This window comes from Filicampus tigris, chromosome 9 (genome assembly GCF_054856515.1).
Source record: "Filicampus tigris isolate MCC_2025a chromosome 9, RoL_Ftig_1.0, whole genome shotgun sequence".
NCBI classification, from domain to species: Eukaryota; Metazoa; Chordata; class Actinopteri; order Syngnathiformes; family Syngnathidae; genus Filicampus; species Filicampus tigris.
Genome location: NC_141225.1, coordinates 22,148,102 through 22,164,485, shown reverse-complemented (window position 1 = coordinate 22,164,485; position 16,384 = coordinate 22,148,102). Strand labels below are relative to the sequence as shown.

Sequence of the window (16,384 nt, the reverse complement as noted above, 5' to 3'; positions counted from 1 at the left end):
GACGTCATCAGCAGGCGCGAAGGACCCGATCTAATCTGGACATTTAAAAAATTCTCAATGAACATTCGATCAGTCCGGCCCGCGGCTTGTAGCAACATTTTTTTTATTTGGCCCTCCGTCCATTTGACTTTGACACCCCTGCTCTACGGGGCACTTACAGTCGATTGCAGATTGCGGGACAAAAGCGGACCCAACCGCAGTCCTATTTCTGACTGGATGAAAGGGAGACTGGCTGGCCTCATTAGAGCAGAGTTCCGAAACACGGGAGCCCGTTCCCAGTGTACATGCGGCTGGAGTGAAAACCTCCACGCACACACAAGTCACGGGCCAAGAGCTCGTTTACCGCGTCTTACTGGTCAAGCACACACACGCCCACGAATCAAGTATGAAGCATGTCCACGGGAAAGCGGACGCCCATACTTGTTCTGGAACGGCCCTATGGAAAAACCTCAGTCCTTTCCTTGACCTACATTATATGTAACGCCCTCACATGGTGAAATAATTAAAGACCATTCCCAAAATTTGCCAGTGAATCACGCCTGTGGAGCTGGCCGGGCTGCCACGATTCATCTGGCCTCTTGTTTCGTGGAAGCCACAATGCAGTCCATAGTGGCAACAAACAGTGAGGAGAGGAGAGGTTCCTCCCCTAAAGGCAGAGGGAGACGTGCTCACTCTGTTCCTACTGCCGTAGCACTACATAGTGATTGGCTGTGTGTGTTTTTTTTTTTTTTTTTTTTTTTTAAAGTCTCACTAAAAATCTTTATATTGTGATTAAGGAATAGGCAATGATCAATGATTCTGAAAGCAGAGGGATTTTTGGATAGTGGACTGTATAGTTAACTCATCAGTTGCAGCGACTCTAGCATAATTGTAAACTACTCAATCAGTGTCAGCTGGTGGCCCTTCAGTAATGAATCTTGAATTAGTAAACAAATTGCAATAACAAATACTTTTAAGATTTGTGTATTTTACAAATGAAAGGAAACAACACACTTTCGGCCCTATTTCCGTGCCCAGAGGAAGTCTAGCGCAAGGTGCAATCTGATTGTGCGCATGGCTGGAGTTTTGTTTCTTTCGGCATTTTTATTTTCAGACTGGCGCAGTTAAAAATGGGCGTTTGCGCCGTGGAGGGACTGAACACAGCCAACTTGATTCCCAGCCAATCGAAGCGGTTCCCCATATTGGCCCTCGTTGGCAGCTGCAAAGTCTGCACTTGGAGACTGTCATCAACCCCTGATCATGTGTGTGAGAACAGCACCCCCCCCCCCCCCCCACACACACACACACACATCAATTGTGTCGCGGTACAATGGTTGCTTTTGAAAATAAATTCAGGAAAATAATAATAATAATCAGAGCTGGGCATTTTACAAAAAATTCTCGGTCACTTTATGGCATTCCACCTACAGCTGGGGTACCCTTCCGCCATTCGTTTATCCGCCATTTTGCCCGGCCGGACCAAATAGTAATTGCCTATAGGCCGGTCCGACTATCATTTTAAACGGGTTTCTGTTAGTGTTTACAACTACCAATTTCGACAAACTACCACTATCCCCCCCTTCGTCCCCCACGTTATATCACCTGCGCCACAACTTATACCTGGCTTGACCTGGTCTAAAGTCTACTGTACTTCCTGTCACCAATCATGCACTGGGGCCGTGTAACAGATAATTGCCTCGGTCCACCCAGTGAGGCGCAACACAGTGGGCCAAACTCCCAAACATGGGTAACAAAAAATTTTCCCCACCACAAAAATGAAGAGGTGAGGGGTTTTTTTTTGCCGAGTGGATGTGCGCCTGTCTATGAAAAAAAAACAACTTAGGTTGCTATATATTAAAAATACTTCTGCACCACGTCATGAATTTGTCTCATGCCGAAAATTAAATCGCCCTAAACAGAAAGTATTTTTTTTCCATATTGGTGCAGTGCATCATGGGAGACGTCTGATTTAAAAAAAAATAAATAAAATTTAGGACCATAGTTGCTCACTACTTTTCAAGGTGGCATTGTGGGACACATTGAGGGCACTACTGGATACAGGATTTAGGAACTGATTACCAACACAGCCACATGCTTCCTAAAGCTGGCTCCATATTTACAGTACATACTCTTACAAAAATGTTCCTCGCCGGAAGTGATACGTCCAATACCCCACTGGCAATCCACATTCTGGAAAAAATATGTTGAAATGAGCAAGCCTTGTGTATTACTGTTGACGTGTGTGTGCGTGTGTTCGTGTGCGCGCGTGTGCGCGAGTGAGTGGGTGTGTGAGGAGGGCAGAAGCACATGTTGGTGGGAGGAAGAGGAGGAAATGAAAGAGTCCTGTGCATTTGGGCCTAGCATAGCAGGACGTCCATAAAGGGGAGGATTTGTGACACTTGTGCGTGCGTGTGATCGGCTGTCTTATGTTATGAGTGAGCCCACACTGCTCTGTATGTGTGTGTGTGTGTGTGTGTTCTATAGCGTGTGTTGCTGGGTCGGCGAGTCGCTCCCAAACTCAAAGCGCTTAGGAGAGGAAACGGCGTGTTGTGCAATATTTAAAAAAAATAAAAAAAATAAGCAGATCCGCCACATTGGAGGCTATAGCAAGCGAGCGGGAGCGCACACGCAGAGGGGCTCGGCGGGTTCCAAGTGTGACAAAGTGACGCGTAAAGCCATTTCAAGTCCATTCACAAGGATCGGGAAGCCTCGCACGACCTACCCAGACACTTGCCAACGGTCACTTGGCACTCTATATAAACCTTAGGAACAGGCAACCCCTCTCTCCCCCCCCAAAAATCCTCCACCCCCCTCCACCTAGTGTCGCCATTTTATACATAGGCGACTTCATATAAACTACAGCAGCGGATCAACATCCACAATTCAAGAGCGAGACGTCATTTCGGTAAACAAGTTCGTAGCTCGCACTGCTCCGCCTCAGAAAGAGTAGATGTGTCCTTACCTCAACAGTCGGCACGGCAAAATGGAATCCGACATGAATATATAAATGAATAATATTGGATTAGCTCCGATCGCCGCGCTTTGAGGAGGAGAAGAGGCGAGCAGGGGGTGGGGGCTCTCCTCAAGTGAACCCGGCGAACTGGCGTGAACCCGTCAGTGACCACGGCAAGGTACATTACATGACAGGAGCTGCCCGGCCCGCTGCAAAAACAACTATGGTCGGCGATGCAGGACGAGGCAGCTCCAAAAAATATAGCCAGTGTATTTCCTACGAGCACGTGATTGGGAGCGTCATCCAAAATCCAGAAGCCCTTTCATCTCAAATTTTGGAGAGGGGCGGGGATAGATGAGTGTGTGTAATAAAAAAAAAAGAAGAAGAGGAGGAGGAGGGATGTATAGACTGGTTCTGTGCAACGTCACCACCGCCGAGACACACTGGATGGCACACGAGAAAGGAGGTACCAGCGCACTTGAACGCAGCCAAATGCAACTGAGATGAATGAAAACAGACCCGATACCCCCAGGAAGTGTTTTTTTCCCCCCCAACAATGGGATATTATATGGACCCAGAGCCGGTAGCGCAAAGTGTGTGAGTTGCCCAATACAGTACATGCGAAGACTGCGTGATGTCACACTCCAGCACACTGGCCTCTAAATCCAGAATTATATGGATCTGAGGCTTCAACATATTTGATACTGTATTCCAAAACAAATATATGTTGCCTGGATACTTGGGCATCTAAAATCCACACACGGACTGAAATCCTGTTGGGTTTCTACTTTCTTGGTTTCTTCTATTTATATTTGTGTGGCTCGGACCGAAAGTCCAGCGCTGACAGCGATGTATTTCTGCGACAAAATGTCAGTTGCTAAAGCACGAAATGGCATGTGACAGCATTGCCATTTCTCAACTGATTCAAGCTCAATAAAAGAACAAAATGTGCTGCTTATAATGGTGGGTGCTCATTACTTTTGGAAGTACAAACACTCCCTGTTTACAAAATATTGGTGATTTTCTGCAATGCTGTTGAATTTACAGAAGACAAAAAGCACATGGGCAGAACGGCGCCCTAGTGGTTAGCATGTCCGCCTCGCAACCGAGAGGTCCCAGGTTTGAAACTCAGCTCAACTGTATGACTGGAATGAAGGCAAGCGGTATAGAAAATGGAAGCCAAATACTGTCATCCCATATGCCTGTGGCATTTTGGGATTGCCATGAGCTGCTGTGATGTATTCACCATTCACTATTATAGCCCTCATTGCCTTTTCTACTTGCCATGTCAATTTAACAGCAGCATCTCTCGACATTCATGAAAAATTACATTATAAATGACATAATTCTACATTTAGAAACAGGCAGTGGTAGAATCTCAGGCCGGGCCTTCCTGTGCGTAGTCTACATGTTCTCCATGCTTGCAATGCTGTTTTCTCCAGAAAATATTCAAATTGTAAATGAAATAATATAGAGATTGTAACCATTAGATGGAATTCAGAAGGGACACAATGAACTCTAGGAAGGATTGAACATATTAGAAATTCATTTTGCCGTAATAATACTTTTCTCTGTCTGACCAGTTTGTCCAGGAATGAGATCAGATGGTTTCCTGTAAGTAACATTCAGGAACAACAAGATTATCAATGCCTAAACCAGTGCATAGAAACAAAAATGTGGGTGTGGTGTGAGCGGTGAGCCGCTGCAAGTGGCACTATATGGCCGATACTTTCATTGGCATGATCCTCAACTTTACGTGCCAGAAATTAAGTATAATCAATGGAAAGATTCTACAAAATAATATATCGTACTTTTCCTTGTTAATTAAAGAGTATGTGAAGGAATCCATTTTGGCGTCCTATCACCTCTTCCGTGTGTTTCTTTTAAAGAAAGACCCTAATTTTACTCTCTCTCTGGATTAGATTTATCTTGTAACATGTTGTAAAATTGCTCTGTGACTGACTAGCAACTGGTCCTAAAAGTAACTAAGCCGAAACAGTCGGGATAGATTCCGGCTTACCCACAACCCTAAAGAGGACAAGCAATATAGAACATGGATGGATGTGTTGGAAAATGCTATTATTATCATAATGTAGCTATACATTATGACATATTTATTACATATATTTATATATATATTTATTGCTGTCAAGTGATGACAATTTTTAAAAATTGATTTCCCATAATTAATTGCAGTTTTCTACTTCTACTATTCTCTATGAAGATTCCAATTGATTGCGTACTTTAGTAAAATCTTGGAATTCAGGTAAAATCACCAAATAGTAAGTATATTATATACCAAAGACGTACAACTGATATGCTATTTCGATTTGGCTTTGCAAAGTGTGCAAAGTACCGCAAAATCCCATGAATGACACGCATCCGCGTATAATACCCTTGCCCCAAATTACCCTTAAAAAGCTGTTTTTTTTTCTTTGTACTTGTGTATAATACGTTCTCCGATTTGCTGGTCTACTGTGTTATCAGAGATAAGATTCAAAACATACCAATAAAGTGTAAATGCTATACATCCAGGTTAAAAAACATGTGATTTTCCCATACCAATGATTAAGGCCTTTCAAAGTGTTTTTCAAATCATTTTTTTCTAAAATCCCATTCTTGCATCCTACGCTCTATTCGTAATTTTATTAAGCTACTTTTTCATTTCTTTGAAATCCATTTAATTCTGTTTGTAACTGCCAACACGTAGGTACTGCCTAGATACTGCTAAATGTCAAAACAACATGAAACATTTTTCGTTTCTTGTTAAGCCCCTTGTTTAATTAACCCCAGCCCTCCCATTTGGGATCAAGAGTGTTATTCATGGGATTTTACAGTACTTTACATTACTCCAACAAGCATCAAGAGGGTAAAAGTGAAAGTAAAACTACCTATAGTCTTTGTTTGTCCATCTTCACACCAGTGGCCGCTCTAAGTTTGACTTTACACGTTACCAGAGGTTATAGGTTGCCACTGGAAGTAAATAAAACTGTTGACCGAGTTACCCCCCCATTTCAATTCATCTCCGAAGTTTAATGCTTTAGCAAAATAAATACCCCAAAAGGCCATATGGTCATGTTTTTGCAATACATATGGATATATATGCATTCTAAAATTTTTTCAAAAGTTACTGTGTTATTATTATCATGTTTATTATGTAGCAGTGAACTTACATATAAATTGTGTGGGGCGTTTTATTATAAAAGCGAACTGTACTGTATACCATATAAGGAAGTTTTTTCCAGTCAGTCAGCAGTATAGTGGCACTGGTTGTGTGGATAAACAAGATGCATAATGCAAAACAATCTTGAGTGGAAAAAGAAGCCCTATCATGAAACATAGTATACTGTATGATTTTAAAATGCACAGTACTTCGATTTGATCCCGACTGCAACTATGATAAGCAGAACGTTGATGTAACACGGCACTGCATGGGCAAGATTACAGGAAAACAAAACCAAGGTCAGTGTTTGACAATACTAACCAACCTAATACAACAAAGAGGCAAAGCATTTGTACAAATCAAATTGTTCAACTAGAAGTTATAGTTGAAAGCGCGATTTCAACAACGCAATGAATTAGGATTTCATGATCGACAAAATAAAAAAAAATGAAAAAAAAAATACGTCAGAGGGGGCGGGAGGCACACAGCAGCAACAGCAGCGGAGCAGAAGTCATGTTTGCATCCAAACCAACCAATCACATTGTGTTTACATTAAAATGACAGTTCAGATGGACCAATCGAGAGTCGCCATTCCCGTGCGAGAATTCCCTGGCAACCAATGGCGAGCCCGGACAAAGTGGAACACAAGGAAACCACAAAATACGAAAGTGTGTACCTGTAGGTCGGACAACTTCCACCCGTGGGACGGTTAGCGGCGCGCACAGGTTGAAAGGCAAAGAAGCAATGGCCCTATCTCAGTGCCTGGACGACTCGCTCTTAAGGGCCAAGCCAACACTCACCGGTGTCGTGCAGTGTAACCTGCAGGAGGTGTACAATGAGAGACATCGGCTCGCCATGGAGGAGCTGCTGTCCGGAGGGGTTACCAACTTTCTGGGCTTCCTCAGGAAGGAGTCCATCGCCAACTTCCTGTCGGACGAGGAGATTCAGTGGATCCGTGGTGCCGCCGTGGCCCCGCGGCGCGTGTCGGTCCTCGTCGACGACCAGGCGCCGCTGCAGAAGTCTCTAAGCAGCTCGGTTGACTGTTTGTCGGTCACTTATTTCCCCGAAGTGTCGGACGTGGAGCCGCCGCCCCTGGAGATTGGCTGGCCCGCCTTCACTGCGGGCTCTTACCGGGGAGTCACCAGGGCTGTTGCTCACTTCCAACCGAGCTATGGAGAAAACATCTACGCTTGCAAAGAAGCTGCAAGGAAAATGATCAGCGGTGCCAGAGAGGTACGCTGCAATACCGTAGGCCTGTATCGTTTTTGGGGGTGTCATCTCATACACACCACAGCTATCACTACTTAGTGGAAGCATATACAGGTGCAGTATGCTCAATTAGAACTAACTGTCGACTGTTTCATTCTATTTAGACATGTGTCAAACTACGGTCCCCGAGAGCCACTATCCTGCACGTTTCAGATGTTTGCCACCTCCAACACACCCGATTTTAAACGATCGGGATCGTTATCAAGCGCCTGCGCAGCGTTTTGATGAGTTTATCATTTGAATTAGGTACACTCTAAAAAACAGTTGGGTTAAACATAACACCATTTTGGGTCAAAAATTGACCGATCACTTTGACCCAACTTTCCAAAAATGTGACTGTTTTGTACAAAACAATGCAAGAAGGTGGGTCAAATTGACCCACTTAGTGGATCGGTCCTTTTTTTTTTTTTAACCCCAAATTGTGTTATTTTTAACCCAACTGTTTTTAGAGTGTGTTGGAAGAGGGAAACAGGTTAAACATACTGGATAGTGGCCATCCAGGACCGTAGTTGGACACGTGACTTAGTAGAAGTAACGAAGTACACATAGTTTGTTTTGCTTTTTCAGGTATTTGTACTTTTACATGAATATTTTTTTCCTATGATTTTTTAAAAACTTTTACTCTCTACATTTATAAACAAGTCTCTTCACTTTCTACTCCTCACTTTGTCAAAATGGGCTTGATGCTTTTTACAACCACCGCTCATGATGAAATAAAGATGTAAATAAAGAGAAACGAAAGTAATCTAATCTTCGGGTCTTCTAAAGCGTAAAAAACAGGGACAGCAACGACAGAGGAATGTAAACCAGAGAGCATTGCTGACAATGTCAACCTATTTGGAGAAGCAAGATATTCCCCCTCTGTGTGCTTATTTGAGTTTGACAGCGGAACAGGGCAGATTTGAAAAAAGCTCATTTATTATTTTCTTTGTCAGTCATTTCATAACGTTAGGAAAGCTAGGTAAAGAATTGTTTTTATAGCATAAAAGACAAGCTAGCTATTGGTTTACCTTATCAGTGCGAGCACTGTGAAAAGAGGGAAATCATTTGTGCTCAGATAATTTATTTTTTCATTGTGCCAAGTTATCAAAATGGGCATTGTATATAATTGACAGTAAAAATTCATTTTTGATTTTTACTTTTGTACTTTGTACAGAATCTGTAATTCCGTAGTTTACTTTTACATATTTTTACCTCTGAAGTGCAGTGAAAGTATCTTTGCCACCTCTGTTTATTAGAGCCTTACAGGATGATTGATTTTGGCTGACTTGTAGGTAGACCAGAACCTCATATATACTTTAACTTTTCCAGGAATAAACGAACTACACCAAAACGTCATCCTAAAATCATGCAGGATAGTCCCCATGGAATTTAGTTTGATCCTCCTGTTTTCTTTCGTCTAGCTTTTTTAATGAGATCAAATGACCAAAAAGAAAGAACAATCAAAAGTAAAAGCAGAATGAATATTCATTGTGGTGTCATGTGCCTTATTTGAGCTGTCAGCCCTGTCTGCTGTTCAAAGAAGGAATTGTTGTGCGGCTTCAGCGGGACCTCGGGCCTTTGCAAACACTGCAGCAGATGTGTCTCAACTCGTTTTTGCTAAGTTCGGTTGCTCGTCTATTAAAGAGCAGTACTTCCCTCGGTGGAGCCAAACAATAGTTTTTTTTGTTGTTTTTTTTTTGGTGGAAAGCGCACAAGCAACCAGATCAGTCTGGAAATGCAACATTCTCATGGCCTTTTGTAGTAGCAAGACCCTCCGAGGCCACAGTCTTTGCCGTACAAAAGACTGTAACTGTGCATAATTGTCATTGGGCAGACGTTTTGGCACATCCTCCTTAAAATAATCCATGCATTTTCATTCAAATAAGGCAGATTTAGATTGTATGAGTCTATGACCAGATTGAAGTCTTAAATCTGAGATTACGTTAACATCCGTGTCTAATCCTCGACACGCAACAACGGCTTGTGAAATTCCACCCCTCTTGGTGAACGTGGAAGATCTGCGCAAAACAAATCTCTTATAAAAGGTACTTGTCTCGTTTGGGGAGGGGGGGGTGGTTTGGAGTAATTTGTTTGCTGACCCAAGTGTTACTGCTGATCGCCATGGTAACAGACGACTGTCGAAAAAGGGGGCACATCGGTACACATATTGCAAGGGAGTGCGTCTGACAGAGATTCCGAGTTGTGTTTCAACAAGGCCTTGCATTTGATACAAATGAAAACAATCATGTGCCGCGTCACAGAAAACACTGCTGCAGCCCTGAAAGCAAACGATGTTCTCTGTAATTTTCCACTGCAGGTGATTGCCATAGTTACGGATTCCCTGACAGACCTGGATATCTTTAAGGATCTTCAGGAGGCGTGTTCTGTCCGCAAAGTCCCCGTTTATATTCTGCTGGACCAGTCAAGCTGTCCCGCTTTCCTCAAGATGTGCACAAACATTGGCGTCAGCTTGGATGACCTTCAGGTACGCCGCTGCTTCCTTGGAACGGTGCGGCAGCACCAGTGTGCGGTGGCACACAATCCAAATATTTTATTGAAGATTTCATATAACCGGGCAGGTCTGCTCATTGCTGCTCTGTCTGTATCACTCTTTCTTTCTTTTTTTTTTTCCATTCTTGAAGCAAATGAGAGTGCGAACCATAACTGGCACGACTTATTACACAAGATCAGGAGCAAGGATCACTGGGAGAGTTCATGAGCGCTTTATGTTGATTGATGGGAACCGTGCAGCTACAGGTTCATACAGGTATCTGCCTGTCTACTTTCTGTCTACTTTCTATCTATCTATCTATCTATCTATCTATCTAGCCATCTATCTAGCCATCTATCTAGCCATCTATCTATCTAGCTATCTATCTAGCTATCTATATCTATCTATCTATATCTATCTATCTATCCATCTATTCATCTAATCTATCTTATCTATCTATCGAGCTAGCCAGCAAGGTAGCTAGCTAACCAGCAAGGTAGCTAACTAACCAGCAAGGTGCTAACCAGCAATGTAGCTAGCTTCTGGCTAGTTTGCGATCTAGCTATCAAGCTAGCTAGCTATATCTGTTTTTTCTTTTCTTTTAAACATGTCCAAAATAAAGTATTTAGTGTTAAACAAAGTTGTCTATTTATGCAAGATCATAAACTTTCAAGCTAAATTTCATCTGATTATGATCTGGATTGCACATTTGGAAGTAATTCGAATCAAACATGGAAATTCTCATTTTCAAATTCCCACTGTCAGATCTCATCAGATCAAAATGTTATTTGATGTGTTCACATTTTGGGTTTTATTACATATTGTTCTCTTGGATGCATTATTGCCTCTGATGTTTTGTTGAAATATATGACACTATTTTTTAAAAAATATATCCCTGAGATGAAACGAGCAAGCACCAGAGAGATGTCAAGAGTTGTCAAGCACAGGGGTGTAAAAGTCTTTTCCTTCCGGGGACACATCAAATGGGCCGGACCTCTAAAATGATTGAACATTTAATATAAATAGCAATAAGTTGTTTGTTTTCCGCGTTGTTTTAATGCAAAGTGATACAATTATAGTTGGAAAAGCAATATTTATTGAAGTGTCCTTTTCTAAAACATGAAATGATTGAATAATGTACAATTTGATTCATTTTATCGTCTGCAATGTGTGCTTAATAATTGAGCACAGTGATTGTATATATGAAGGAACAAAACTTGTCACAGGTTCTTGGAACATAAAAATGTAGTATTGCACTTTAAAATGAAGTCAACCTACAAAGATTATAGTCACCCATTCAGAAATTATAATTATTATTAATGAAATCTTTTTGGAACAATCTCATCATGGAGTAGTCACAGGAAATAATGATCCGATCATTATTACATTGGACAAGTGCTTGTAACAAATCACAGAGAACCAATCAAACCGTCACAAGCCCGTCCCAACGGCTCCTAACAGACGAATAAAAGAAGAATGAAAATATTTCCCTGGTCGAGCATGTTGATCAATCTTTTTGTGTGCAGGTTCAACTGGACAGATGGCAAATTGAACACCAGCAACTTGATTGAGCTTTCCGGTCAGATCACAGAAAAGTTTGATGAAGAGTTCCGGATCCTTTATGCGCAGTCCCTCCCCGTGAATACCCGAGTACCCGCGAGTGTACAAAACAGTGAGATCTTTGAGCGCATTCCCAGCAAGCATCTGCTCACCTCCTCCCCATACCTGAGCAGGGCGAGGCCCTTGGAGCAAGTGGCTCTGACCAGCACACCAGGCCAGAAAATCAGCACTTTATCTCTGCAGCTTCCCTGTGAGGGCGCCGCCCCAGAAGTGGGTCAAAATAGCAGCGGTGTATCAAACACGTCGACTATTGGTGATGACTGGCCGGATCAACAGCACATGCAAGAAGAAATCCTGGCCGCCGGTCCAATTCCCCGGGCAGAGCAGTCTGAAGCAAGCAAGCCTGTCCCGTTGAGTCTCGCGTCCTGCCACGTGGCCACTCAGACCGTTTTTTCAGTGGCGGGCGGCGACACGCAGACCGACCTCCCCGATCTCAGACAGAACGAGGCCGCCTCTCTCAGGATGACCACCCCAGCCCGGGCAGCTCCAGCTGCCGACCTGAAGGACTGCCTGAGCAGTCTGACTGAAGAGCGCCAGCACCACTACTCGGCCATCCGCTCCAAACTGGAACACATGATGGCGTCTCTGTCCCAACGGCGGGAGCTAGCAGACATTGCCGTAATGACTCAGGGTAGGCGGGGGCTACACAAAGTGATGCCGAGGCCAGACCCTCCACTACTTGCTGAAAATGCAGCCATTGTCACATGATGACAGATGTTTGCATTTGCTTTACTCGCGCCCTAACTACCATGCCAAATTGTTGCCTCTTGCAGAAGAATCGTTGATCAGGCAATTTAGCAATTGTGCAACACTACTGTTACTGTAATGAATAACTTCCAGATGTTTATAATTAGGGATGCTTTGAGACTACTTTTTTCAAACTGATACCAGTACGAGTATGCACTCTTTGAGTATTCACCGATACCAAGTATCGATACCTCTAGTAGTTGTACGATACAAAATTCATTTAACACAGTGGAAAAAAAATGTGAACAAAGAGCTCTCTTTCTTTAGATGCAGATGATGACTCACCGATGTGTCAGACTGCCACAGTGTAGCGCCAACTACTGCCGAGGAGGACTGACTCAATGTCAATTTTTCCCTTAAGTATCGGTGGCTGGTATCGGCAGCCTACATGAGTGAATTGATACCTTAAAATAAGGCTGGTATCGGCTTGACACCTGGTATCGGTACTTGCCCATCCCTATAGATATTCCGCTATCTGGTACAGCATGGGTCACCGACATGGTGCTGGTGGACACTAGGTCGCCCCCAAGAACCGAGGAAATATTACACCAATGAGATGCATCTTTTTTTTTTTTTTTAAATGTGCCAGTTAAGTGAGTTGCATCTAACTTTTTTTTTTGTTGCTATTACTATTTTTTAAAATATTATTTTGATTCATCCCCCAAAATTCGAATAAATGTGTTATTTTACAAGCATGTATCAAACTGGTTGCACTTCGCATTGATCAGTAGCCTACCCAAGTAGAAACTGTCCATTTCTAAGAGGTCGGTGACCCCTGTGAGTACAGTACGGATGCATGAATGATTGAAAGTGCCTTTGTGCTGATGTGGGTATTTAAATCAAACATGGCTGTGGTAAATGCATATAAATGTACTTGTTCATTGTGCCTTGCTAATAATAAAGTGTCCCTTTTGCTTCTTGATTGTGTTCACTTTAAGTCCAATTGTATTTTCAATTGCAAACAAGTTGTCATTAACAGAAGCTCAGAAGCTTCAGAACACACAAGACAGCAAAGTGCCAGCGTGAATAGAGGGAACAAGCGCTAGTGTTTTTTGTTGCTGTTTTTTTTTTTTTTTTTTTTTCTAAACTGCGGCGTCTAGACCAAATTAGTCAATATGGCAGCTGAGACAATGGCATCTCTTTGGAGAACTCTGTCATTAATTGTGGGCATAGACAAGGAGCACTGTTTACACACACTGACTTAAATAGCTAATTTCTTTTACTTTCAAAAATTGATTCTCGTAATGATTCTTCTAAGAACACAATCCCAACAGTCAGAAAAACGCATTTTTCCAGACAGAAGAGAAGCAGGGGGTAGGTATTTGTTCCGAGCTCCATATTAGCGATGCTCTACTGAACGTCCTCCTGAATCTCCACCCCCCCCCCCCCCCCCCCAAAAAAAGTGGCTTTGCACGGGCGCAAATGCTGCTGAGCCTGGCATGAACAGTGTTTTCAACTTCCTATCGTGCACCCAAGGCCCCGCTGTGAAGGATCAAAACACATCAGAGTCTTGGCTTTCGTAGTGAGAAGCGTGTTCAGTTTTCATCCCGCAGAGCTTGATGTGTCGAATGTTTCGCTGCCTGAGGTGCGACTATTCCGTCTCAATGTATACAGATTTATGAATCCACAAAGGAGCAAGTCTGTTGGAGTTTTGGCAAGACAAGAGTCGGGGCCTACAGATCCAAAACAACGTGTTAATTAGTCGAAGAACATTTGGTTATATGCACTTCTTTTGTTCATTTCCCTTTAGGCAAAAGTCTAGTTGCATTTTTACAGTACGGTAAGATAGTACATGAAAAATTATGCACAGTCGAGTCCAGAAATATTTTGGAAAAAAAACAAAGAAACATATTTCCACCTTATGATGGCCTCCTTATTTCCATTGAGATCTTATTGGACTACATATTGGTAACTCCAGTTAAACATCTGCCAGTAGCTGATGTTAACTCCAAAACTGTATCCGCTTCAAAAGACAGAATGGACTCCACCTGTTCAGCTCACCCACAACTCTAAAGGGAACAAATGGTCAAGGAAATGGATTGATGGGTTTTAACACGAGCAAAATATCTTAAATTTGTGTTTTGTTCCACTGCAAATTACAGGGTCGCATTTTGCAGATTCAATTTGAATAGCCTGGAAAACTCCATTTATTTCAGCAGTTCAATTAAAAAAGAAATTAGACTTTAGTCTACTATATTACATGAATAGATAAACTACAAAAGTGGGATAAGGTAAGAATGAAATATTTCATCCCCCAAAAAATGTTCTTTTAATTTTGATTATTATCTTGTAGCTGACAAAATCCCAACTTCACTATTTCAGGAAATGTACTCTTCTTTGAGAAAAATTTGATTAAAAAAAACCCCCAAATATTTTCTAAATATAAAAAACTAGGTAGGAAAAACCTTCCGAAAAGTATTTCCTCATGTTTCATGAATTTGTATTATGAGTGATTGTCACTTTTTCAACAACTGGGATAAAACCTTTCTCCGATGTTTAAATGTATCGAGCAACACCTGCTTGTGGGCTGGATTCAACAGTGAGCTTTGCTAATGTGCACGGTTGCTTTTTGTACACTACTGAGATCATCTATTGAATCCAGTTGAGCAAATGTCTGTTTAATATGAATGGCGTGGCCAAAATAGCAAGTCGGATTTAAGCGTCGTAGCATTCTACTGAATCCAACCATCCGACATGCCGTTCGGTCTGTGCATGTTCATTACATGGATACTAATTGCCAGTCGACTGCTTAGTGGCGAAAATGTTGTGCAGTGCTCAGGGTTGATTTTGGAATGTACAAAATAATTAAGCATCACAGCAACTAACACCAGTGAACCAGAAGGAGCAAATTAGAAAACAAGTGCATGTTTCACATAATGCCACATTACGCCTGTTCAGACTTAATTCATCAGACACTTTCAGGCATTTTAAAGGGAGACGGTAAGAACAGCAGGCCCTCGGGCGGCTCCTCCTGTGGAGTGCGCATCTCCTACCGGGCAAACACATCAAAAGCCTCAGCATTCATTATGTAAAATGGCACAGCTGAGAGGGGACTGATCTACAAGTAAATACAATGGGGCTAATATGGAAGAGCACTGTATTTGATTTTATTAGGCTGCTGCAAAGCAACCACTGGCTGTAATTAGGGGATCAGCAGGGGATCCACAACACAACGGCGCGCACCTATTAGTGGAGGCTCACAGGTAAACAGAGAACCTTTGCATATTTCACTTCACGTGTCAATTAAAACACAATATCTTGCATGTTTTTTTTTTTTTTTTCTGGAGGGGGCGGGCTATTCACTAAAAAAGGCCTACTTGTACAAAGCATCACTAGCACCTTTCAACCACCAGAGAGTGCCCTGTTCTTGCATATCAAACGCAGGCATCCGTTTTGGTTGCCGTGGGATTAGGACAATTTTCACTTAATGCCATGATAACATTTTCTCTTTGCCAATCTGCCAAGAAAGAGGAGAAAGCAAATCGATTATGAAAACATTACTATTTCCTGGAGATGTATAGAAAGAAAAGTATACTATGCAACGTTTTTTTTTTTTTTCCTCCTACAAAAGCTTTATATACTAGTCATTTCCTGGTAGCTAATGAATGTCCAATTAACATTTACGATGTGAAGCATTGCTAATGTGTTTCCCCTCCCGCAAATTCATTTTGTTTGTGAAGAGAGCATGAAGGCACCGACTGATGTAAAATCCTGGTAGCTGTCAGCATTTCTAACAAAAGGTGTCATATGATATCCTCCCAAATGTTGTGTTGGGCTCTCATCCAGTTATCCAGACTGTCTAAGACTCACAAATCACTGCTATGCAAATTTGAAATGACCTTCTGGATTCTATTCATGCACCTTCTAATGCACATTTGAAAATATCACAAAGCTTTAATAATATCCCTACCGCGATAAGTATAAAAATGTATGGAAAAGACAGTCTTCCATCCAAATAGAACTAAAAACAGGAAATATAGCAGATTTCCCAAAGCAATGTGAGACTGCTGGTTGAAACCACTTATTAAAAATGACTATGTTTTTAGGAGTGCGGCTAATATTTAATGTTATTTTGAAAAGTGCCTTCATCCAGGGTATTGGCAATCCATAAATGATGTCACAGTTCTACAAAATGCGCTTTGCACAAGTTTAATGAGTCTACAGGGACTGCTGTGTAGGA

The 16,384-nt window shown here is 42.1% G+C and overlaps 2 protein-coding genes across 4 annotated transcripts in view; one reads left to right on the top strand and one right to left on the bottom strand.

The window, feature by feature from the left end:
- zhx3a (zinc fingers and homeoboxes 3a) overlaps positions 1 to 16,384 on the bottom strand; it is a 56,130-nt gene that overhangs the window by 15,886 nt on the left and 23,860 nt on the right. The window contains exon 1 of one of the 3 annotated variants that reach the window (XM_086041331.1): positions 6,772 to 7,473. The exons of 1 other annotated variant lie outside the window; for it this stretch is intronic. The gene's annotated coding sequence lies outside the window, so the exon portion shown is untranslated. Of the gene's footprint in view, positions 1 to 2,941; positions 3,268 to 6,771; positions 7,474 to 16,384 lie in introns of those variants that run through there. One more of the 3 variants, XM_086041330.1, reaches the window with a different exon arrangement.
- Positions 6,722 to 13,126, top strand: sack1d (scaffolding CK1 anchoring protein D). The gene is made up of 4 exons (XM_086041335.1): positions 6,722 to 7,328; positions 9,664 to 9,831; positions 9,989 to 10,113; positions 11,364 to 13,126. Exons 1-4 carry the CDS (start codon positions 6,840 to 6,842, stop codon positions 12,163 to 12,165), a joined length of 1,584 nt encoding a protein of 527 aa, XP_085897461.1. The 5' UTR covers positions 6,722 to 6,839; the 3' UTR covers positions 12,166 to 13,126.